At 43.7% G+C, this 26,226-nt stretch overlaps 1 protein-coding gene and 1 long non-coding RNA gene across 4 annotated transcripts in view; one reads left to right on the top strand and one right to left on the bottom strand.

The window, feature by feature from the left end:
- GPATCH1 (G-patch domain containing 1) overlaps positions 1–26,226 on the top strand; it is a 43,890-nt gene that overhangs the window by 15,862 nt on the left and 1,802 nt on the right. The window contains exons 7-18 of the mRNA XM_069966173.1: positions 1,200–1,442; positions 1,546–1,693; positions 6,006–6,085; positions 6,627–6,840; positions 6,946–7,236; positions 7,562–7,740; positions 11,373–11,500; positions 18,356–18,483; positions 19,702–19,871; positions 21,389–21,590; positions 22,558–22,674; positions 23,055–23,173. Of these exons, the coding sequence (XP_069822274.1) occupies positions 1,200–1,442; positions 1,546–1,693; positions 6,006–6,085; positions 6,627–6,840; positions 6,946–7,236; positions 7,562–7,740; positions 11,373–11,500; positions 18,356–18,483; positions 19,702–19,871; positions 21,389–21,590; positions 22,558–22,674; positions 23,055–23,173 (2,019 nt within the window). The remainder of the gene's footprint in view (positions 1–1,199; positions 1,443–1,545; positions 1,694–6,005; positions 6,086–6,626; positions 6,841–6,945; positions 7,237–7,561; positions 7,741–11,372; positions 11,501–18,355; positions 18,484–19,701; positions 19,872–21,388; positions 21,591–22,557; positions 22,675–23,054; positions 23,174–26,226) is intronic.
- The window catches only part of LOC138788377 (uncharacterized), a 34,329-nt gene continuing 18,292 nt past the window's right edge, over positions 10,190–26,226 (bottom strand). For all 3 annotated transcript variants that reach the window (XR_011362584.1, XR_011362582.1, XR_011362583.1), the window contains exons 2-4: positions 23,033–23,107; positions 19,658–19,737; positions 10,190–10,521 (exon numbers count right to left, since the gene is read on the bottom strand). This is a non-coding gene — a long non-coding RNA (uncharacterized lncRNA). The remainder of the gene's footprint in view (positions 10,522–19,657; positions 19,738–23,032; positions 23,108–26,226) is intronic.

Raw genomic sequence — 26,226 nt, 5'->3', positions numbered from 1 at the left:
AACGGACCACAGGACAGATGTTGGAATAAAAGCAGCTATCTGAAGGTACAAGTAGTTTGGGGGGGGCAGATTGTGGGTACAGGGTCGCTTTAACATTTAATCCATGGAGCTCATGGAGTGTAGAAGATCCCATAATATATAGGTTTGGAAACCCAGGGCAGTGATCTGAAAGGGAGTCCCTGATAACCTAATATATGGGATTTAGGGGGCCCTCTATACAAATGGAGCAGGGTCTGGGTGACCTTAAGGGAGACCTATGGCGACAGGGGGTTCTCCAAGGGATTAACTAAGGTCTCAGCTCAATAAGAAATGATAGTTATGTTAAGTTATCCTGAGGCTTCATGATATGAATATGGTGAAAACATAAAATAGTTATGGCAGAAATGAGAGCTCTTGTCTCTCTTCTCACTGTGCTAGAATAAGTTGTATGAGAATTGTAGAGAGAGAGAGAGAGAGAGGGTAATTAGATAAAGGAATTTCAAAGTATTAACTATAAAGCTGGTGATGTGGAACATAGGATGTTCATAAATATAGAGAAGAGGAGGGGGCCTTCTGTAGAGGCTTTAGGGGGAAAGGAGTCTTGGGGGTGGGGGCATTTATTAAGACCGCCGCGCACACCTCCTAGTGAATCTGGCAGCACCTGTGCTTGGTACACGAATTGCGCAAAAAATTATGCCTGTCCTGGTTAACACCTATTTCCAGCTGTAAACCTCCTCCCTGCCTTGCCATGAAGGCTGGTGTACGCCATGGAAAAGGGGCGAATCTGCCCCTTTCCCATGGAATAGGTCTTGAGCACATTTAAATGTCCCCCTTTTATGTTTACAAAAGGGATGGAATTGCTCAGGGCAGCCCCCTAAGGGATGTAATGATGCAATGCGGAACAAGGAATGACTATTTGAATCATAGGTAGAAAAGAAGTACAGCATCATCTTAGTACTCTTTTCATGTCACTCTTGGTTTTTTATTGATAAATAAAGATTTAAAAATAAAAACTATACAGACCTGTTTTATTTTTGCCTCCCTGACCCCTTTGTGTACTTCCCTGGAGAGATCATCTACTTAAGAGATGTTCCCTGGAAATCTTTGCAGAGCCATAAGGGTGTTGATACAACAAAAAAAAAGGGAGATCCAACTGTAAACTTTAAAATTGTGTTTAATAGTGAACATTGTACAAGACATTTAACTTTACTAATCCACAGGATGAAGAGGATGACTTCATACCTGAGAATATTACATTTGCACCAAAAGATGTGACTCCTATAGATTTCACAGTAAAAGACAATGTCCATGGTCTGGGCTATCGCGGGCTAAATCCTCATCAAGCTTTGTTTGGATCTCTGGACACACAAGTGAATCTTTTCGGCGATGCCTCTGAAAAGACTAGAAATTTACTTGGAGATGTGCGAAACAGGAATGGGAGGAAGGTCGGAATCTCTGGTCAGGTAAGATTCAGATTATTCATGGGGCTTGATACTCAGGAGACCTACATTGTGTTTTTATAGAGTTAAATCACTCACATAAAAAATTTTGTATTTTTTATGGTAGGCTTTCGGTGTTGGTGCACTAGAAGATGAGGATGATGATATTTACAGTATTGATCCCTTGTCAAAATATGACACAGTCTTACGGGAGGAGGAGACTGGAGATGGACTTTTTGGATGGACAGCACCAAATGAATATAAAAATAAAAAAGGTAATAATAAACACTCTAGCTCTGAGAAACTAATGGAGTTTTTGCGAATCTCCTGCTGATCCTATGACTCCTTTTACATGGGCACAAGACAGCCAGATACAAACTGGGAGAAGTTTCCTAGGACTGGTTCCTGCATTTCCCGGCACCCAGGGAGGAGCACGGAGGGGCAGTGAGTTAGAGAGCAGCAGGCTGATGAGCGGATTGCAGAGATAACTAAGCGCTTTGCTTTGTTACTGTAAATTCGCTCATCTCTATGAAGTATTGCTAAAAAGGAGATTCACTTCAGTTCAGCTTCAGTTATTAGGAGTTAATGGCAGTGTGAGCGATTGCTGGAGTGTTTGTGTGTTTATTCACTTCTATTGTTTAGAGCAGCATAACTCCTGTTTACACAATGATTTATACCGACATGGAGAGAAAGGAACAGCTGCACATCCCATCTATGGCTGATACTAATGCCGCTAGGCCTATCTTAAAGGGGTAGTGCGGCGGTAAAGAATTATTCACAGAATAACACACATTACAAAGTTATACAACTTTGTAATGTATGTTATGTCTGTGAATGGCCCCCTCCCCCGTGTCCCACCACCCCCACCCGTGTACCCAGAAGTGTGGTGCGCTATACATACCTGTCACGTGCCGACTCGTCTCCGATCTTCAGTCAGCGATGTCGTCTTCGGACGGCCGGGCCGAATCCCTCCGACCGTCCTGAGTGCCGGCCGCCCTCTGCCGCGTCATCGGCTGCTCAGCCGCGATTGGCTGAGCACAGTTATGCTCAGCCAATCGCGGCTGAGCAGCCGATGACGCGGCAGAGGGCGGCCGGCACTCAGGACGGTCGGAGGGATTCGGCCCGGCTGTCCGAAGACGACATCGGGGTGTCTGTATATAATTTGATCAAACCATAATAGCCCTGTGTACCACGTGCAGGTCCCCTGGTTCACACGGGTCCCTATGCTAACTCCACACCATGTCGGTCAGTGACCGCCAACCCCGCAAAGCGTGCACATGCTGGGAAGGGAGACCATGGAACGGCCCTGCAACCCCCATGTCAAAGGACCAAACCCAAAATGCCCCACCAGAACCCGGCCAGCACCACCGGCGGGGAAGGCTGCCCCCAAACGACACAAGTATGAATATGGTATTACACTCACCACTGCTGCTCACACAGAATGGGGAAGACATAAGGTACTGACATGTGAGCACAGGCATATCCTGCTAATATTGGTCATGTGGGTCTATAAAAGAGTGCGAGCTGTTCAGAAAAGGGAGAACTGTAAAACACGACCTGGTGTTGAATTTTAAAATAGGCCTAGCGGCATTAGTATCAGCCATAGATGGGATGTGCAGCCGTTCCTTTTTCTCCATGTCGTGTTTTACAATGATTTAGGCCTGCATGGTCTGTGTAATCAAACAATGAACTTAAAAATCACTGTGACTTTTTCATACAGCAATAATTAGCATTTTTTTTCAGTTTAAAAATTTTTTAAAGTTCATATGTGACCAAAATTTTCTTTTACTGATTAGAATAAAGCTTGTTTTACTTTATTATATTTATTTTTTTACTGTAATTTTTTTATTTCACTTTTTGTACATTATGAGGGCAGCCATCTTGTCTGAGCTGCTAACAGCATTTAACAACATGCTTTACAGCAAGACTCGTGGACATAGACAACAATAAACGGAGTCTGTCCTCTTGAGATGAGTTGAAATATCACTGAGTGTACACTGTGACAATTGAAAAGATCATTCCACAAGGAGCTGCTATTGTCTCCTCTATCTACTGGTGTCACATATCATTGCAATGCTGTATAGGTGACTACAGCAGTCTCCTCTTATCACCACAGACATAACAGGAGGTTATTTTATTATTATTATTATTATTTATTTATAAAGCGCCCTTAATTCCAGAGCGCTATACAATAGATAGGCAACAGGCAGGAACAATACAAGATCAGAAAACATTACATGAAGGCAAAAGACAGAGGTTTCAGCTTAAGCCCCTATTCCATGGGGCAATGCAGAGGAGCAAACGAGCGCTCGCTGCCGCAGCTATTCCACGTGTCGGCAGCGAGCGGGTGAGTACAGGAGGGGCCGCTGGGAGGTGTGGGGGGCTGCCGGGGTGATCGCTAGATTGTCCGGGCAGCCCATAGGGGATAGTGGTGGTCTGCTGCCGCCGCTCCTATTCCACAGAGCGACTGCAACAAATCGCTGCTATCACGGTCGCATGAACGATGTCGGCTGATCGTTGCCCTCTACTCCACGGGACAATTATCGGCTGAATACAGAGGATAATCATTCCGAGGAATAGGGACTTAAGTTTTAGCTCTTGTGGTGAGAATAAAAACTGCTAGATATTATGATTATTTGATAATATAGATAGAAAAATAAAAATTAGAAAAAAGTCACCAAAAATTCTTGAAAAATATGTTTAACATAAAAACATTCATTTTCTGCTGACACATTCCTTTGAAAAATGCATTTAATAAAAATCTTGTGGGGTTTATGTATACAGCTCTAATACAGACCTTTTGAGCCTTAGTAGTTAAAAGCAAATAACCCTGCTTCCTTACATAACTTGCTATTGAGGGGTTAACTTTCCATGCTACATCGGTGGCCTGTTATGAGGAAAGAGAAAAATGTGAGCGCATCTTGTATGAAGCAGCTGTGGTGTCTGTGTAGTGTGGCAGCGGCCTCTTTTTCTCACACACATCCAGTGTGTGCCAAGTGCTTATATCAACAGAGGTGTGCCCATTGTTGTGTTTATTTGCGTAGCTGTGGGCAGCAGAGAGTTTCCAGTGTACTTGAGTTTACATCTTCTCTCTTGCCATAAACCATGACGGTCAGGTTAACTCTCTTCTTCCCAGCAAATATATACAAGAAATGCAATCCATTCTGTACCAATACTATTTAGAGCTGACAGGAGACAATTTCACCACTAGAGGCCCCACCTTTCATTTCTTTCTTCATTTTTAATATGGTATGTTTTCTATTTTGTGCACATTGTAGTTTTACATGCTGTCCATGAAAACCGAGGGAGAATAAAATATAGTAAAAAGCCCAGCTATGTTTTACAAAGCAAAATCCTCTCTGTGCATCTGATTAGTGGAACAGAGTAAAAGACTCGCCACCCACCTATGATGTCCTTATTGTCTAATTCATTGTGGAGATCAAAAAGTCGAGTGGTGTTAAATTGGCTGTCTACTTGATACTTTCCCTTTTTTGTGACATTTGTTTCTGATGATAAGCTGATCATGTGGTGTCCCACTGCCAGGACCCCGGTAATCGGCTGCAATTTGTGGGCGAACGCGGAAGCAAATATTCACTACCCCTGCAGTGCTACCACACCAGAAATAAACCAGTACACAGTGCATAGTGATAGCGTTGGGCTGTCTGGGTAGTGCATGGACATACCCGGAATCTAGCACACACCTCTATTCTCTGTTACCTCAGTTCTGCAGAAAGAGAATCTCTAGTGTCCCTTATGGGTGGCTTACTTTTAGGGCAACCAAAGTTTTCTGTCTTCTGGATAAGAATTCTTTAGCAAGTTATATAGTGAAAGATAAGTATGACGGTATCCTGAATTATATGTAGATGAAGGAGTGTATAAGGATTTAAAACTAATGCTTAAAACTATTTCAGAAATATTTGAATCATCCTTTTCCTTCCCTTTTTAGTATTAGGGGTTGTCAGGTGTTAAGCATTTTTAATATACTGCTGCTAGTGCATGTGGTGCATCTAAAACAATAAACATCCTATGCTTACCCCTCTGCGCTCCCCCAGTGTAGCAGGTATCTTCTGCTGACTGCAGAGCCTCCACTGTTCTCTCCAGCTGTTTAAAAACTACAACTCTCATCATGTCTTGGATATCCAGGCATGATTGGAGTTGTAGTTTCTCAACAGCTGGAGAGCCAAGGTTCCCTATCCCTGCTATAGGAGATGTCCCCATGTCCTGCTGCCCACAGTAGAGGACTTCCATGTAGTTGTACACCATATTATATCTCCTGCTCTGGTGCTGCCCCTATATAGATGTCCCCTATATGCTGTATTGGAAAAAAACTGATGACAACTAATGGAATAAACGTATGGAGGCTGATATAATCTGACGGCAACTGATGGTTTTTACTGAAAAAATGATAGAAAAACTGATGACAACAGATGTCTTTTTGCCATCAATTGTGATATCAGTTGTAATACAAAAAAACGGAAACGGATGCAACTTATATATGTAAACTAGTGAAGTGGAGGGTCTGCAGTCAGCGGAAGACATCGGCGATACTGGAGGAGAGTGGTAACAGTATATCTGCTATTCTTTCAGACTCTTCAAAAGAACTTCAGTATGTTGGCAAAATGCTAGAAGGCTTTTGTATAGCAACACAGTCGCCTCCATCTAAAAAGGTAGGTGGTCCTTTACAGTGAATGGAGGATAGCAACCTGTTTCTCCCTGTGATAGTGTGATATATCTAAATATAATTTTAAGCCTTACTGTCATTTGAAGTAACTTTTGACATGTCATCCAGGCCGCGTTTCTCCCCGGCTGTCAATTAAATCCAATTTCCTCGCTGCATTGCAGTCTGTGGAGTGAGCTGGATGTTCTGTAACCTGGGGAGTGGAGCTCACTGCTGTTCACTTCCCCCGGCTGTATGTATACATTGCTATTAAATTTGCTGTTAAAGGGGTACTCCGGGGGGGGGGGCCAGATCAGAAAAAAATCGTAGAGTAGTCAGGAAGTTAAACTGTTCCCTATGCTTCCCTTCTGCTGTACAAGCACATCATTTGAAGTGCTCATTGGTCGATCTTCATCTGATTTGGAGCAGCAGAATGCCCTCTGAGCTTTCTAGGTTGGGAAAGTTCAGTTTCGCTAACCCTGTACATGGTTGGGGTTTGTATCCTCTTTTAGCTTGTTTTTTTTTATATCGGTGCCTTTTAATATTCTCAGATATATCCACCACCTGACCTCCCGAGGGATTATAGACCTGTTCACTATTTTAGACCTGTGCTAGCTGAGAACAGTCAGAATTCTGCGGTTCTTCAGGCCTTGATTGAATCCTCCTTGACGCCCAGTGTGGCACCTGTCAAAGAGCAGCCGGCCAGCAGACACCAGCTTAATTCTTCCCAGCGAAGGGAGATGTTGGGAGAAGCTCCACTTCAAGGTGAGAGAGAGAAACACCAGTCATTACCAGTTTCTGTTATTAGTACTGTATATATGTATGTTTTTCCTTTTATTTTCATTCATGTTTTTGTGTATGATAATTTAGGTCCCACCTCAGTGCTGGAGCTCCTTTCTGAAAAAGATAAGGAGCGAATCCGAGATGTGAAACAGACTCTGGAAGAACAGAGATCCAAGGCACAGAAACTTGCACAGGAAGCACTGAAAAAACGTTTCCAGTCTTCTGCTGTAGAGGAGAAGGCTTATAATTTGCAACAAAGTCTGCTTGACAGGCAGCTGGTGCCAGAGCATCCTGAAGAGTTTCGGCCATTTGAGAAAAATCCAGAAAAACAAAAGAGATATGAAAACTATATTAGGAGTCTTCACAAGGGACAGAAAGGTACAAATGACATACTAATTTTATCACATTGCTTTAGTCCAAACTTTACTTTTGTTATCTGAAGCTGCTGCTACTGCTCCATTCAGTTCAATTGCTCCCATTAAATACATAGAGAGATTGTACCTGCCAAAATAAAAATCTTTGTGTTGGCTGTGGCTCATAGAGGACCCTGCTCTATGATGTTCTTATGGGGCATATGGAAAGGAGTTGTTGTCATGAGATTAGCTTTTTATCTGCAGCGTTTACATAGTTTTTATCAATATCCTTAATTCATTTTAGCATTGATCCCTCTCTATCGACATCACCTAACATTGTCTTTTTGCAGACGCTCTGGATAGCTGCCTTGATGCCAGCATGACTGAATGGGAACGTTCACGTGAGCGAGAGGAGTTCATGCGATCCGCCATGCTATATAAACCTACCAACTCTCATCTTTCCTCTCGGTTCACCCGTGGAAAATATGAGGATGATTCAGACAAAGTTGAAGTACCAAGGGATCAAGAGGTAAGGAAAAAATATTAAAAAGTTCTGCTTGTTTAAGTAAAGTTCAGTATTTTATCCCCTTAGGGTGCGTTCACACCTACAGGATCCGCAGCAGATCTGCAGCAGATTTGATGGTGCAGATTTGATGCTGTGTTCAGTTATTTAAATGAAATCTGCTGCGGATCCGCAGCAGAAAATATGCTGCGGATCCGGTAAGTGTGAACGTACCCTCAATCCTCATTTTCTAAGAGGTAAAGATGCACTGATCTATAATAAATATAAATTCCTAATGATTTGTTCCACTAATCAATCTCCCCAAATTCTGGATATCCCTTTCTCCTACAGTGTGGCACGTGAGAAATTTCCAGTATTACAAGGCTAAGGGTCCTTTTACATTGACCAATCTTCGTCCATCCATGGTCGCAATCGAGAGCTGATCAGCATGATCAGTGGCTGCTTGCAGTGTTTTTTGAAGGCACATTTACTATTGCGAACGAGCCACACAAACGATCACTGCATCATTTGGCCATTTAAATATACTCGTTTACACAGGTAGATGTGCGGCTGATAGCGATACATTTTTAGCATGAGGAGGGAGAGCACCCAGCAGCGTCCTCTGACCCCAACGCTGACCTCCCCCCCCATAGCAGGACAAATACACGCACTCTCTCCCGGCCACACATGGAGGTCCCTGGAGGAGGCTGCGGGGACTGAAGGATCGGGTGGTAGTGTCGCTGCGGGTGCTGGAGCTGTACAGCGGGATCGGGGTCTGCACTGTGCCCCCCGATCCCGCTGTACAGCTCCAGTAACCGCAGCCACACTATCACCTGATCCTTCAGTCCCCGCAGCCTCCTCCGGGGAAACTCCATGTGCGGCCGGGAGGTGATGTTCATACCGCTATGGGGGCGGGTCAGCAGCGGTGACGTATGCACCTCCAATCGCGGGAGGTAGGAGAGCGCAAGGGCCGGAGGTGTGCGCCCGGGCAGAAGGGGTATACCAGGTATGCTCTCTCCTGCCCTGGTCTGCCCCAAGCTCCCCCAGGTGTGCCCCATGCTCCCCAGTGTGCCTCATGCTTCCCTCCCCCCCCCCCACCCCAGTGTGCCTCATGCTTCCCCCCCCCCCCCCCACCCCAGGGTGCCTCATGCTTCCCCCCCCCCCCACCATCCCAGTGTGCCTCATGCTTCCCCCCCCCACCCCAGGGTGCCTCATGCTTCCCACCCCCCCACCCCACCCCAGGGTGCCTCATGCTTCCCACCCCCCCACCCCACCCCAGGGTGCCTCATGCTCCCCCCCCCCACCCCAGGGTGCCTCATGTTCCCCCCCCCTACCCCAGGGTGCCTTATGCTCCCCCCCCACCCCAGGGTGCCTCATGCTCCCCCACCCCAGGGTGCCTCATGCTCCCCCCCCCACCCCAGGGTGCCTCATGCTCCCCCCCCCCCCACCCCAGGGTGCCTCATGCTCCCCCCCCCCCCACCCCAGGGTGCCTCATGCTCCCCCCCCCCACCCCAGTGTGCCTCATGCTTCCCCCCCACCCCAGTGTGCCTCATGCTTCCCCCCCCCCACCCCAGTGTGCCTCATGCTCCCCCCCCACCCCAGTGTGCCTCATGCTTCCCCCCCCCCCCCACGCTTCCCCACCCCCACCCCAGTGTGCCTCATGCTTCCCCCCCCCACCCCCACCCCAGCTCACTCCACACCTGTAATCTATTCCTGTACTAGTCCTACACCCCTCATCTTTACCTGTACTACTACACCCCTCATTTTTACCTGTACTACTACACCCCTCATTTTTACCTGTACTACTACTACACCCCTCATCTTTACCTGTACTACTATTACTACACCGCTCAACTGTTCCTGTACTACTACTACACCCCTCATCTGTTCCTGTACAACTACTACACCCCTCATCTTTACCTGTACTACTACACCCCTCATCTTTACCTGTACTACTATTACTACACCCCTCAACTGTTCCTGTACTACTACTACTACACCCCTCATCTGTTCCTGTACTACTACTACTACACCCCTCATCTTTACCTGTACTACTACTACTAATTCCCTCATCTATACCTGTACTAGTACACCCCTCATCTTTACCTGTACTACTACTACTACTACTACTACTACTACTACTACTACTTCCCTCATCTATACCTGTACTAGTACACCCCTCATCTTTACCTTTACTACTACACCCCTTATCCACTATACCTCCACTACCACACCCTACCTAGATGAAGGCACAAAGAAGATCTGCTATACTATATGGGGGCACAGAGTACATAGGTCACATATTTGGGAAGACTACTTCTATAGGGCACAGAGAGGGCTTGTCTACTACATGGGGGCACAGGGGAGCACTGTTACACTGGGAGGCAATATAGTTGTCTCAAACGTCATTAAAATAGTATCTGACGCTGCAGGGAGAAAAATATTCTGTTTATTTAGCAAAAATATTTTGGGCAGACCTATAAAGTGAAGGGGGTGGAAGCAGTTGGTGTTGTTCACTGTGTAGTGATGGTCCCTGATTACTGCAGCTCAGCTCTTGTCCACTACCAAACTTTTTACCCGCCAATCTGTCATTCAATACACACTATTCAAATATACTGCTTGGTATTCCTTTGAACTTTTACATGGTGAAACACACACCTATACCTTTATCTTGAATTATGTTTGAATTATTATGTAGCCATGGGGTAGGTTGAACTGTTTCATGTTCTTGTTTTTCTTGATGACTTTCATTGTATTTTTTGAACAGTCTGTGTTTAGCATTGCAATCCCTTACTGGCTTTCAAAGTTCTAAAAAGAATTGAAAAGAGAGTAAATATGAGTAATGATTTTTTTAATATTTCTAATACATTGGTTTAATAAAGTTCAAAATAAATGTGTATTTTTCTGTTTATACCTTAATTTCTGTTAAGTGTTAGCAGTGAGGGGCGACACAGGCCCCTGTGCTGCCACCGACAGAAGCAGAACAGCTTTCTAAGCCCTGCAATTCCCGTTTTGCTGCTCTGAACCAATGCTGCCACAGAGCTTTTGATACAGAACAGGATACTGTATATTCTGATACGAACATACTGTACGCTGGGGGGGTGCTGACTATAGATATGTATGACTAATAGGTTTGGGTGACATTAGAGTCTATTGTAATCCTGGTTAAGAAGATGCATTGGAGCAATTTTAGGTGTGTCATGCCTTCTCAAGAAATAAAGTGTCAATCATATAAACTTGATAAAACCAACAAACTGCATTATACTCACTGTTTAAAGTCCACACAATGTTTGCATTGATGTTGCCTCTAATCTCCTGTGGAGGTCTTGTTTTTCTTAAAAGTGCAGTGAATTGTTTTACTAGACGTGTCGCTGTGGCAGCCGGTCATTGGCTGCAGTCAGTATAGATGGCGCATATTTCTTACTTTATTTTAACATAGTGAGTCTGGCAATTTTAAGGACTCTGCATACCCCTTTTTCTATTCACTCTGGGGGTAATCAAGCACATTAACACCCTCTGATAATGAGATGCAGTATATTTGTAGTGTAATAGTGTAAGAAATATGACCACGTGTAAAGCCACTCTTTGTCTTTGACATGCATGCCTCTAAGCATTGCCTAGATTTGTCATTCTTTTCATCCTTTATATGTCTCCTGCAGGGTGACCTGAACGACAAAGCTGCTGCAGTGAAAATGAAAATGTTTGGAAAATTGACGAGGGATAAATACGAGTGGCACCCTGACAGAGTGCTGTGTAAACGGTTTAATGTCCCCGATCCTTATCCAGGGTAAGCTGCAGGAGAATGTTATTCATACAGCTCTCTGCAGGCCCTGGCTTGCCTGTTGGCATGCTCAATAGAGGAGCACATTATGAATAATCTACTCACTCCAGAAGATTCCATAGTTGCCTCTTTTTTTTCTTTTGTGTATTGATTGTATATCAAGCTTTGTGTGTGTGTGTGTGTCACTGTATTCAAAGTCTGTCTCCACCCAGCACAACAAAAAAGGTGTGGGTGTAGTGAGGTGTATAAAGTAACTTTAAAGCCAGGCAATCCAGAAATGGTTTGGGTGGAGTTCTCTAATATTTCCTAGTATTTTATATTAATAAATTAGCCATACATTATGGTAATTCAGGGGCAGGATAAACTGGGTTAGGGTTTTGATAATCTGAAAAAGAGAAATGGTTAAACAGATTTTTTAGCATGTTAAAGGGAATCTGTCCGATCCCTACTGGGTACAGAGCTTCGGATACAGGAAGATAGATGTGTCACTTCAGCTTCCAAGGTAAATGCTACAGGCAGATGGCTGTGGCACTTTAGTTGTCAAGGAAAAACGCAAGTTTATAACTTTGCACACGGCCATCAGAAAAGACACCAGCATCATTTATCTCCCTATCACCTCTGTCTACAGCTCTGTACCTGGTATGTACATGACAGATTCCCTTTAAAGGCCTAACGCACTCCTGTGTTAACAAGCTGTGTGAAAGGTTCGATCTTGCAGACCAGTGCTTGATGGGGGTATTAGCAAATGTGGCAGAATTCCGCGGCAGAACTCTGTCGGGGAATCCCATCTGTCTCAGTGTGACACTGCTTCTCTATGGGAGGGCTCGCCTACCTTTTGAGTGGAGAGAGCGGTGTGCGCGGAGCCGTGCGAGCCCTCCCATGGAGATCCGTGACGGAATTCCACCACAAACCATATGTGAACATACCCTTACAGCGCTGGTCAGGCGGTCTAATACGGCCTTAACAGAGACTAATTATCCCCTCCATACACACACAATAGGTAACCTTCATCTGCTGCCAAGTCATGTGGCAGCTGCAATTCTGGTTCCAAATAGCTGACATTATTGGATAACTGTTAGGTCAAGTAGACATATGGTAACTTCATACATCCATAATGTAGAAATCTGCTTTTATTCTCCAGTGCAAAGTATCAAAGAGGATTTCCAAGACTCTCAAATGCTGATGGCTAGAATGCCTTTCCACTCCCTCTCTCATCCTTCCTCCAGCTGTATTGACGGTGAGGACTTGGCTTCAAGCTGACTGTCAATCAACCAACCAGAACTGTGAATGGGAGGGGGAGCAAGGAGGCATCCAAGCCCTCAGCACTGGAGGGTCTTGGAAAGCCTCTTTGCTCTGAAGAATAAAAGCAGTTTTCTGTATTATGGAAGCACAGATGGATAAATAAACAGAACCATATGTCTACTTGCATGAGCCCTGTTGGATCAGAATGGGGCTCATGCACAGGGCTTGGTTATATCCATGGATACCTGAACTTCCAGAGGCACAATGATTGGGTCAGCATACATCATGACAGGTACCAATTAACCTCTTAAGGACCCATGACGTACCGGCACGTCATGGATCACTGTCACTTAAGGACCCATGACGTATCGGTACGTCAGCCCTTTAAACGGGCGCCGCGGCCGGCCGGGTCCCGATCGGGGGAGATAACCTGCTATAATACATAGCAGGCCATCTCTCCCTGTCGGCATGGAGGGTTGTTAACCCCCCCCCATGCCGACGATCGCCGCTATTGGCTGATAAGCCCATAGCGGCGATCGGAACCTTTCCGGGCCATCAGTGGCCCGATGACCCGGAAAAAAATGGCGGTCGGTGCTGTCCGAGGACGGCACCGACCGCCATTACTGTAAAAAGTAATGGTGGTCACGGTACCACCGTCCCGATCGCCGAGAACGGCCGGCCAGCCGGCCGGCCGTTCACGGCGATCAAAGTCCCCACAAGTAATAAATACCTGCTCCGGACCCCTCAGCTAGGTAGCTGAGGGGTCCGGAGCAGGTATTTGTACATTACTCACCTGTCCCGGGGTCCTGATCGGCGTCTTCCGGGTTCCCGGCGTCCTCTTCATCTTGTCGGGACTTCGGCTTCTTCCGTGAGTCCCGATCGGCTTTATCCGGCTCCAGCGTCGTCTTTTTTCGTATTTTTCCGGCTCCAGCGTCGTCTATTTTCGGATCTTGCGCTCTGCTGCCCCCTAGCGGCTGATAAGTGTAATACACGTATCAGCCACTACAGGGATGTTCAGAATGTAGTAAAAAAAAAATTTTTTTCCCAATTTTTTTTTTTTCTATTTTCCGCACCCTATCGCCGCTGAGTGTTGATCAGCATCGCACGAAAGTGCGCTGCTAATCAGCAACTCCTCCTTTTTGGCGTAGGGTGTTTTTTTTTTTATATCCTACTGCCACGGTCTGCTGATAAGTGCCGAACATAAGTGCGGCATTTATCAGCAACACCATTTTTGGCGTAGGTTTTTTTTTGTATACTTACTGTAAAAAACACGTAAAAAAACACTACATTACACCACACTACATTGAATAAAGTTTTACACTACACCACTACATACCCCAATATACCCCATATACCAATCCCCATATAAAGATGGCCCCCAGGGTGTTTTCGGTATCGGACGCATACATTATTATTGCCTCCGACACCGAAACAGCCAGTGAGGATGAATGGGGGGTCCTTTGTTCCTCCATTCATCCTCATCCTCCTCATCATCCAGTGACGTGTCTGGGAGTAGCGTAGCGTACGCTGCCCCCCAGACACGTCTTTTCTGCCAGTACCGTCCCAATAAGAGATGACGGTATGGCGTGAAATTCTACAAACTCTGTGAGAGTACCTCAGGGTACACTTACAGATTTAGGGTACGTGTACACTGCGGAATGGCGAAGGATAACCCTTCGTGCATTCCGCAGCTGGCACCCGCCGGCGGACTGATGCAGGGGCGCGTCTCCGCCCGTGTCATAGACTCTATCCTATGCATGGGCGGATTCCATCATCCGTCATTCCATCAACACGTTGGACGCAGAGCGGAATCCGCCCGTGCATAGAATGGAGTCTACGACACGGACGGAGACGTGCGCCTGCATCAGTCCGCCGGCGGGTGCCAACTGCGGAATGCACAAAGGGTTATCCTTCGCGATTCCGCAGTGTGCACGTACCCTTAGAGTGTATGAAGGAAGGGACACTCGAATCCAGCCCCCAGATGCCCCCCCCCCCATCCTCGGAACAAGTGGGAAGATCGTCCGGGAACTGATCCTCCCACTGCTGGATAAAGGTTACCACCTGTACGGGGATAACTTTTATACCAGCACCCCCTCTTCCGGTCCCTCGCTGCCCGAGCTACTGTAGCTTGCGGCACGATCCTAACATATCAGAAGTAGTAATAGAGCCCTAATATTTAGCAACCATGGAGCGGACCCAGCGCTTCTAGATATGAAGGACCCCGTATCGCACCAGGACAACATTTTCCAGGTGACGTCCCCCACACTGGAGAAAGGGAGACCCCAGAAGAAGTGCAGAGTGTGGCGTAACAGGGGGATCAGGAAGGACACCATTTACCAGTGTGACACCTGTCCTGATCACCCCGGCCTCTGTATACTGGATCGCTCCAAGGCGCACCACACGTCACTGGGGTTCTACATTATCTAAATTCGGTCCCTTATTCCTATTTCAGGGGTCACGTTGATCCAGGGATTATTCTGATCGCCAATATGGAGTCGGGAAGGAATTTTTCCCCTGTGATGAGGCTACTGTCGTCTGCCTCACGAGGGGTTTTTGCCTTCCTCTGGATCAACACAGGTTGAATTTGATGGACACCTGTCATTTCCAACCTTATAAACTAATAATTGGCCTAATACCCCCAAATAAATTAGAATTGTCCCTTTTCCCCAGCTAAATAGGTATGGCCGCCATTCCCATTAGAGGATACCATGATGCAATTACAAAGCCTCTGTGCGGCCAGGACAGTAGAAACCCCCCACAAGTGACCCCATTCTGGAAACTACACCCCATAAGGAATCTAACAAGTGGGGCAGCGGGTATATGGCCCCCTGGTGACGGCCACATTTGGGACGTGAAAATGAAAAAAATGGTATTTTTTATTTTCACGGCACATGTTCTACACATGTGCCCATCACTAGTGGGGTCCATATGCTCACTGCACCCCTTGTTAGATTCCTTATGGGGTGTAGTTTCCAGAATTGGGTCACTTGTCGGGGGTTTCTACTGTTCTGGCAGCACAGGAGCTTTGTAATTGCGACATGGCCTCCATCCCCCATTCCAGCCTCTAAATGGCGCTCTGTCCTTTTGGTGACTTGCCCTGTGCCCATATGGCAAATTATGTCCACATGTGGGGTATTTTCGTACTCAGGGGAAACTACCCTACACGTTTTGTGTTCATTTTCTTTTTTAACCCCTTGTGGAAATGGAAAAAAATCAAGGCTAGACCAACATTTAGTGTAATTTTTTTTTAATTTTTACTCTAAATCATTGATCTTGTCTTGATTTTTTCATTTTCACAAGGGGTTAAAAGATAAAAAAAAACACAATGTGTAGAGCAATTTCCCCTGAGTACGGAAATACCCCACATGTGGACATAAAGCGCCATGCGGGTGCAGGGTAAGCCTCCAAAGGGAAGGTGCGCCATTTGGTTTTTGAAGGCTGGATTTGGATGGAATGGATTTCGAGGGGCCATGTTGCATTCAAAAGGCCCCTGTGTTGCCAAGACAGTTAAACCCCCCACAAGTGACCCTATTATGGAAACTACACCCCTCAAGGAATGTAACAAGGGGTGTAGTAAGCATATGGACCCCACTGGTGACGGGCACAAATGTGGAACAATGTGGCGTGAAAATGAAATATTAAATTTTTTACACTATAATGTTGGTCTAGCCTTGAATTTATCATTTTCACAAGGGGTTAAAAGAGAAAAAAAAACACAAAATGTGTAGAGCAATTTCCCCCGAGTCCGTAAATACCCCACATCTGGACATAAAGCGCCATGTGGGTGCAGGGCAAGCCTCCGAAGGGAAGGAGCGCCATTTGGATTTTAGAGGTTGGATTTGGCTAGAATGAATGATGAACGCCATGTCGCATTTACAGAGCCCTTGTGCTGCCAAAACACTGTAAACCCCCCACAAGTGACCCCATTCTGGAAACTACACCCCTCAAGGAATCTAACAAGCGGTGCAGTGAGGATATGGACCCCTGGATGACGGGCACATTTGTGCCATGAAAGTGAAAAAAATGAAAATTTTCACTTTCACGTCACATTTTTCCACATTTGTGCCCGTCACCAGTGGGGTCCATATGCTCACTGCACCCCTTGTTAGATTCCTTGAGGGGTGTAGTTTCCAGAATGGGGTCACTTGTGGGGGGTTTCCAGTGTCTTGGCAGCACGAGGGCTCTGTAAATGCGACATGGCCCTTGAAATCCATTCCAGTGAAATCCAGCTTCCAAAAGCCAATTGGCGCTCCTTCCCTTTGGAGGCTCGTCCTGCGCCCGCTTGGCACTTTATGTCCACATGTGGGGTATTTCCGTACTCGGGAGAAACTGCGCTACATGTTTTGTGTTTTTTTTTTCCTTTTATCCCTTTGTGAAAATGAAAAATTGAAGGCTAGAACAACATTTTAGTGTAAAAAATACTTTAGTCTTTTTTCAAGCCATATTGTTTGGAAAATCTGTGAAGCACCTGTGGGGTCCAGATGCTCACCGCACCCCTTGTTACATTCCTTGAGGGGTGTAGTTTTCTAAATGGTGTCCCTTTTAGGGGTGTTTTTTAGGTTTTGGCACCCCAGAGCCTCTGCCAACCTGAAGTGGTACAGTCAAAAATGACCAAAAATAACGGAGCCATTGAAATTCACTAGGCGCTCCCTTATATCTGAGGCTTGTGGTTGCGTCAAATAGCGCAATAGGGCCACATATGGGGTATTTCTATAAACTGCAGAAACGGGGCAATCAATATTGGGGTGCATTTCTCTGGTAATAGGTTTATAATTATGAAAAATATTGGATTACAATAAAATCTCTGCACAGAAAATTAAAATTTTCAAATTTCTTACACACTTAGCTTTTATTTCTGTGACTCCCCTAAAGGGTTAAAAAAACTTTCTGGATGTGCTTTTGCAGAGTTTAGGGGGTGCAGTTTCTGAAATGGGGTGCTTTGTGAGGCTTTCTAACACACAGTCCCCTCAAATACACTTTAAACCTGAACAGTTCCCTAAAAATATCTGATTTTGAAATTTTACTGAAAATTTGGAAATTTGCTGCTAATGTTTTAAGCTTCCTATTGTCTAAAAATAATGAAATATAGTTTAATAAATGCCGCCAACATAAAGTAGACATGTTGCTAATGCTATTTAATATATAATTTATGTGGTATAACCATTTTCTGTATAAGCAGAAAAGTTTTAAAGTTGGAAAAATGCATTTTTTCACAATTTTTCACGCTATTTTGGGTTTTTTCATAAAGATTCGTTATAAGTATCGACTCCAATTTACAAGAAATGTGAAGTACAATATGTCACGAGAAAACATTCTCAGAATCAGCCGGATAGGTAAAAGCATCCCGAAGTTATTAATGAATAAAGTGACACTGGTCAAATTCATAAAATTTGCTCCGGTCCTTAAGGCCATTTCAGGCCCGGTCCTTAAGGGGTTAAATATCTCCTGTGTGGGCAGTAGAGGTGAGGCGGGGTGTAGATAGGTCACCATACCAATATCTCGATGTTACTATCAGTCCTTTTTTTTGTTCTTTTCTTAGTTTCCCAGGAATTAAATATTTATGTTTTATTAAAGTATCTCTTAGCATTAAAAACAAATTTTAAACATTTTTGTTTCCAGGTCAACCATAATTGGGCTTCCAAAAGTCAAAAGGGACAAGTATTCTGTCTTCAATTTTCTTACTGTTACTGAACCACCAACTAGTACCTCATCTATACCTGAGAAAGTACAGCCGACATCTGAGATCAGTAAGTCATCCTTTTTTAAAATAAAAAAAATCTATGTGGAGTCAGATCCCCACCAATTGGATACAGGATAGGTGATACGTTTTGATTCCTGGCATAACCTCTTTAGGGTATATCAACAGGATAGGGACACTTGGTATGTACATTTGTGCCGTATTTTGTTATTTCTTTAGTGCATATAATGTTAAACCTTTTGCAATTTATCTTTATTAAAAAGGTGCAGGGGCATTTATCAGCGACAGCAGAGATTGATACCATGATTCACTCTGCCAGCTTAACCTACATTGGCCAATCTGCACTTTTAAGGTGGGAAATGGCTCATTTGATATAAAATCAGTCCCTTTAAGAAATGGGCTTCGGTCTTTAATGACTAGGACATCCTCAAGCGAATTCTGGGTGACTGTGCTGTCATACGACGAGCAGTTCCATGCAAGATGGCACGAGTCTTAATTTTAAGCTACTAATTCATAGAGCCATATTTAGATTTAACATACCCCCTTCATCTGTTGACCTCAAACAGGGTTATGGTGTGCCAACATCAGCCTGCCACTGATGTGACCCACAGCATATGGACTGGTCCCCTTACACAAGATTTCTGGGAGCGGCATAGGGATATTTCTTAAACCCCACAGCTTCTACTCTTTCACTCTAAGGATGGGTTCACACACAGTATATTTCAGGCAGTATTTGGTCCTCATAGCAACCAAAACCAGGAGTGGATTAAAAACACAGAAAGGCTATGCTTACACAATGTTGAAATTGAGTGGATGGCCTCCATATAACGGTAAATAACTTTCATTATTTCAATACAACAGCCGTTGTTTTAAGATAACAGCAAATATTTGCCATTTAATGACGGCCATCCACTCAATTACAACATTATGTGAACATAACCTTTCTGTGCTTTCAATCCACTCCTGGTTTTGGTTGCTATAAGGACCTGACATGAGGACCAAATACTACCTGAAATATACTGTGTGTGAACCCAGCCAAATCCTGAATTGGGCCCCTTGTATGTTACATGGTCACATAGATTTCCTTTGACTTCCAAGAGGGGTTTAATACTGCACTGGCTATAGCCAGAAATGCTATTTTTTTTTCTTTTCTTTTTTTTTTTTTTTTTGTTTGCATTTTAAATGTATTGGATCTATGAAAATGGATCCAAACGTGCACATACCTTTTAAGAAATCAATATACATATTGCATCGGTTTCCATTCCAGAGGCAAAGAAAGCTTCCAGGTGGGATATGTCCGCTTCTGAAGAAAAGAAGGAAGATTCCATCAGTAAGTTTTTAAGTCAGGCTCGCAGTAAGAGTGAAATAATAAAGGAAGACTTAAACCCAAAAGTGAAAGTTTCTCAATCTACAGCCGCTGCTGTTGTCCCATCCCAGGTATGTTTACATCTGTTATGTATGTAGGTAAGGGTTTATGTTTTTGATTAATTACGTAGACAATATGGCTCCACAAAATATAAAAGTTATAAGTTCAGTTTGGTGTTATATTTTTAAAGGACATATGGCTTTATTACTCTATAGGCAAAACTATAGGCATTTGGCACTGAACATGTATTTATTTACTTCTTAAATGCAGAATTTGGAGAGTTTTGTTGGTGTAGATTCTGTGTAACTACTTCACATAATTGGCTGCACTGCTGCTTCTGCCATAGATCTGACAGCACGCTGCTTCCAGCTGTATGATCTCTCTTCTCTACCACTGTGTTATATCACAGAAGAGGGTGGAGGATGTATAATGTATCTGAATCTTTAGGGAGTATATATCACTCTGGCTGTACTTAGTATAAATACAGAGAACATACATGGCAGTCTGCAGGGGAGGGTGTAAATCACACAGGCTGTACATGTATGAAGCACTAGAGAGAAGTGGTCCTTCCAATCAGTACAGGAAATAAAAGGGTTGTCCAGGATAGAAAAACTGACTACTTAGGGAATGGAGCCAACTACTTCTAGCGCTATTTTCACTGTACTGCAAACACCGAACAGCTTATCAGCAGGATAGCCATGTGTCATGTAGGATGTCATATGCAAATAAGGTCCTAGTAGTGAAGATTGCAGTCTGAAGTGTAGTGCAACTTTTTTTTTACACAAATCAAGTTAGCCACTAACATACTGTTCGTATAAATTATTATTTTATTTTTTTTTGTTCTATTTTCTTGGCCAATGTTAATCTCGTGCTGTCCTTAAATGGAAGCCTTTACTATTTGCATCCTGACAACAGAAATGTGTTCTGGCCGCGTAATGATCACATGTGAACGTCTTATTAACAAAACTATATTGTACTTGCAACTAAGGCTGCATTAACACACAGACACATAATTGTCCAATCTATCTGACAGATTTGTGAAGGCAAAGCCAGAAACAGACTATAAACAGGGAACAGGTCATAAAGGAAAGACTGAGATTTCTCCTCTTTTCAAATCCATTCCTAGAGTTGGCTTCAAAAATCTGTCAAATAAATTGGTCAATTATCTGTGTGTAAGCACAGCCTAACCCAGGACCCGTGTGATTGCCACACTAAAAGGACAGGTATTAATTACCTGTGAAAAAAAGGATTTTCCATTCAAGGGCCTCAAATAAAGATTTTGAAAGTCTTTGATGCATATGTGCATATTTTGTCATTTAAATTCAGGTGATGGTTGCCTGTAGGCTGGAATCCGTAATAAATTATTGTAGCTCTGTTCCCTGTGTGGGATTTGTGAGGCTTAGTTACCTTCAAGCGGTGGGAATGTGGAAGAAATGGTAAATGGTAGTGCATTCACTTTGTATTCGTACACAGCAGACTTATGACCGAATTACAGAGCATTGCTTGTAAAGCAGGTACAGAAGAGCCAAGTATTCTCTCCAATGACTGGTATAACATTTCTTTATATTGCTAAATGTATTGTTTTTAGGATCCCTCAGAAGACGCTGAGCAGAATGCAGAAGAGGAAGAAAAGAGGCCGCCTATTGATTTGTTTAAAGCAATATTTGCAGAATCATCTGATGAGAAATCCTCCTCATCAGATGAAGAAAGTGATGAAGACTTGTCTCCTGCTCCAAATACAGACACTGAAGCCAGCAAATCTGAAGCAGTGGCATCAACCAGCACAAAAGGTGAGGTATCTCAGCATTACTGACCTCACTCTGACTGATGAAGCAAACATACAACAAATATCACACAACAGATGCAATAAGCTGTATCTTTTTTTATTTTATCGACATGATTATATTGTATATTTGCCTAATACATGTTTAGGGTATGTTTACAGCACTTAATCTTTTGTTAATTTTAGACTAAGCATTTAATGGATGGATTAAACCAATATACTGTAATTAATAGCTGAAAATTGCAGCATCAAAACAGCACCATCAAATACTCAGTAGATTAAAGAGAATCTGCTACATTTCTCACACTTGTGCAGTAACAGGACCGAAGTTACTGTGGGGCTCCTGTACTAGCATGAGATTTGGATTCGGCAGCTGCGCATGTGACCGCATGACACCCCCACTCCAACACTTTGGCCTCATTCACACGTTCAGTGATTTTTTTTTTAGGTCGGCATATAGGCTATCTTTACTCTGTGATCCGTGAAAAAAGGTTCATAATTGCATCCATAGTGCATTCACATCCGAAAAAATGTTGAAGTGGTAAAAAAAAAAAATTCATTAGTTTACTTAAATTTGATCCCTGTTTTTAACAGACTTCACGGATGTCGTCATGTCTGTGAAAAATACGGATCCCATAGACTTCTTTTGGCTATTCATAAGCCGCCCTAGGACATGTCCTATTTTTTTTTCATTGAACGGACCGCAGATCTGTTAAATGAACACAAAAGAAATCAATAGGTACTATGTTGATCCGTGATTGCAGATCCCCAATTGCGAACAGCTTTGTGGGATATGTGAATATGGCCTTTCTCAAAGTTTAGGCTGCAGCATGTCTTGCAGGTTAAGATTTGTGAAGCAGTATTTTTTCCCTACACTAGCTGTAGTAGGATATTGAATTGTAAAACAGGGAAGGGAATAGGAGTGAGACCTTTGTCTGTTTGCTACTTAATTTAGAAGAGCTTTTTGTTTACAGAACCTGAATCGGCAGTAAAGCTTTTGGTACCTCCTACTGTTCATGCAGCAAAGGATGAATTGAAAAAAATGGACGAGGAAGAATTTGGTCCTAAGTTACCACCTGCACCTACATCTAGTAAGTTATGTAACTGGTGCAAACAAAATGTGGTGGGGTTTCCCACAGCACCAGTGTTGCTGCTTTCATTGCCCTTTGGAAAATGGGGAGATGGTTGTTTATCAGAAATTCTCAGTATTGCAGCCTCAGGCTTTGGGTCTGTAATTTCAAGGTACTTTTCAGCATAGAAGTAAGATAAGGAAAAATGCTTACTGTACACATGGTATGGAGGGACTGTTGTTTTTCCGGAAAGTTTCCTTTGATCTCCACAAGCAGCAAAATTTTGTTTATGTACACCAAATATTAAACAGGATTCTGATTCGTTATCTCAGGGCACACCCCCAATTTAACATTTGCATCAGTTTCTATTATTACTCACTGTTTAAGGTTTTCACTTTCAGGTGGTCCTCCAATGTCAAACACTTCAGGGAGTCTGAATGAACCCACTAAGAAGCTGAAACATAAAAAACGCAAAGAAAAACACAAATTGAAAAAGGAGCATAAACATAAGAAAGAAAAGGTGAGAATGCATATTGTATCATAAGTGAAGTGTACTGAACATCTCTACCTTTTCCATAACTAAAGGCCCTATTACATGAGCCAATCTGGAGGAGCAAGCGAGTGCCGACCTGACAGATCAGCGCTCGATTGCTCCTCGTTCCCCCGTTTGCTGCCCGTGCTATTACATGCATCGACAGTGATTTACCTTAAACAACGAACAGGTGGGAGAATAGTAATGACCCCTGCTTTTTAATTAAATAAGGCGACTGGCAGAGTTAGTAAAAAAGAGCATAATTGTATTTCTTGCCCGTGTTGTTCGTGAACACAGCACTTTTTATATAAGATATTGCCACCAGGACACTGAATAAGTACAAGATTGTTTGTGCCACTTACCAGGCTATGTCCTTTCTGTGGGCATTGAGCTTAGCCAGTTTTTAGGGTTGGTGTCCCTACAAGAGAGATAAGCCTGCTTTTTGGCAGAACTCTTGTTTTTTCATTCCAGTTTTTTACACCCATTTATTTCTTTTAGGTGGGAAACAGAGATAACCCTCTCTTTCTGATATGCTTCTCTGACTCTAAAAGTGGCCATACACCTTAAATAACCATTCTCTCCCGTCATCCCCATTCACATGAACTTTCAGCATGGCAGAATGTTCCTGTGTCCTCCATGGGGAGGGAAGTGGTCGGGTGGTTAAATTCTCTGTGAAAGTCTCGGGAAAGCCCCATAGACTTTATACGAGTGCTTCTCAATTCCAGTCCTTATGGTCCACCAGCAGGTCATGTTTTGAGGATATCCTTAGTATTTCACAGATGATATAATTATACCCAGTGCATCAGGTATTATCACAGGTGTTTTTTGTTTGGGATATCCTGAGAACATGACCTGTTGGTGGGCCATGAGGACTAGAATTGAAAAGCACTGCTTTATACTGACATTCAAACTTGCCATGAGTGGCAGGCTGAGCTGACATATATAATGTGTATGGGGACCTTAAGAGTCACCAAAGTTTTCATCCTGCTCTTACCCACTGCGAGAGAGGTGCACTAAAGGAGTGACCCTGTTTGCCCATGAAGGACACTCATTGCCCTTTATGATCAAAGAATCCAAGAGCGGTCAGGATAACTCAAGCCTGTTCCATACCACCAACTCCCAGGGTGCATACTCAGGGGTGCACATCTTAGGGCCCTTTTACACAGAAAGATTATCTGCCAAAGATTTGAAGCCAAAACCAGGAACAGACTATAAACAGAGATCAGGTCATACAGGAAAGCCTGAGATTTCTCCTCTTTTCAAATCCAGTCCTGGCCTTGGCTTCAAATCTTTGGCAGATAATCTTTCTGTGTAAAAGGGCCCTTAGTTTCGCTTTTGACATCTAGACCTGAAGGCCTCTCCCATCCTATATTCTGATTCCTCCTTGGGCCATAGCCACAGCACCTATTGCATTGTCATTTCTTCCTTCCTCTCATTTCCTGCTCCTTCTCATCCAGCAGGCAGCGCTCCAGTTTGCTCTGTTTCTGTCTTTTTCAGAATGCTGTTAAACTTGAATATTGCAAATGCTAAGAGACATGCTTAATATAGATATTTTTAAATTGCAATACTGCTGTAGAAAACAGGCTTTTAGCATACCATTTGTTTACATAGTGTGCACCATCCCACCACGATCATTTAAAAATATTTAAAGTTTTAGCTTTTGCAGTGTGCTGGCCAATTCTTTTGTTTTTCTTTTGAGCTGGAATATTGGCCATGTCTTAAAGTGTCAGCAACGAGAATTCTTCTCTTCATTGTGCATAAAGGGTTCACTTCCTTTATTTCCAGTTCATGGCCTGGTATTAACCCAGGTGCTGTCCGATGTATCAGCTCTGCTTTCTTCTCTGCTGCTCTGCTTCAGGAGAGTGACAGTAATCCCTGGATTTCAGGGATGGGGACCCTTTAGTCCCCCAGCTGTTACAAAAGAATCAAAGCTGTGGCCGTCCATATATAATGGGAATTGTATTTTTGCAACAGTTGAAGGGCTGGTTGCAAAACTCCATTATTCCTGCTGTACCTAGAATGACATCTTGGTAAAGACTTCGCTAAGGCAAAAAAATATATCCAAATAACTAAACCTAAATATTTCTATGCAACATTTATATGAAAGCTAAGTGTACCAAAAATCATATTCCATACAAATCTTTATTGTACACAACACAGCTGCAGTAACAATACAGACACCCTATTAAAAACAATAATTGCGGGATAAAGAGTGTGGTGTAATATGTAAAGGTCCTATTCCACGGGCCGACTGACAGGAGCAAACAAGCGCTAGTTTGCTCCTCGTACCCTGCGAGTGAGTCTGGAGGGGGCCGCGGGGGGGGGGGGGGGGGGGGCTGCCTGGGGGATCGCTGATAGTCCGGACAGCCCATAGGATACAACAGCGTCTGCTGCATATGCTCCTATTCCACGAAGTGACGGCAGCAGATCATTGCTGTATCAGTCGTTTGTCTTTCAACATGTTGAAAAACAAACGACTGCAACGATCAGCCAACATGAACGATGTCAATTCCACGGGATGATTATCGGCCGAATATGGCCGATAATCGCTCCGTGGAATAGAGCCTTAAGTCGTGTCGACAGTTCAAAAGCTATTGATTCTACAAGGTTACAGACACACTCTGGCTGTAGAATTTAGAGTTTTCATAATAGACAAATACATTATTTATCAACATATTGTCCCTTCTTTTCAATATTCCTTGACTATCAACACGCTTTCATATTCCCTCAATAAAAAATATTTTTGGCTGAGCTGCGAGCAGAGAATGCACTGCTGTCTTCACCTCTTCATCAGCATGAATATCCCTTCTCTTATGGATTCTTTCAGGGAATAGTCAGATGGGGCAGGATCAGGACTATAGAGAATGCTTTAAGGGTACAAACCCACTTGACGTATTTGCTGCGTGAATCAGTCTTAAAAATAAGCAGGCAAAACGCAGGCTGGCTTTATACAATTGTTCTGCGTTAAAATACGCAATTGCGTATTTTTGAAGCATGAAGCTTGTTGTTAGCAAAGCATCAGTTGTTAACAACCTGTGCGA

This window comes from Dendropsophus ebraccatus, chromosome 4 (assembly GCF_027789765.1).
Source record: "Dendropsophus ebraccatus isolate aDenEbr1 chromosome 4, aDenEbr1.pat, whole genome shotgun sequence".
Taxonomy (NCBI): Eukaryota; Metazoa; Chordata; class Amphibia; order Anura; family Hylidae; genus Dendropsophus; species Dendropsophus ebraccatus.
The sequence above is the reverse complement of the archived record's forward strand: the minus strand, read 5'-3'. Positions and strand labels throughout refer to the sequence as shown.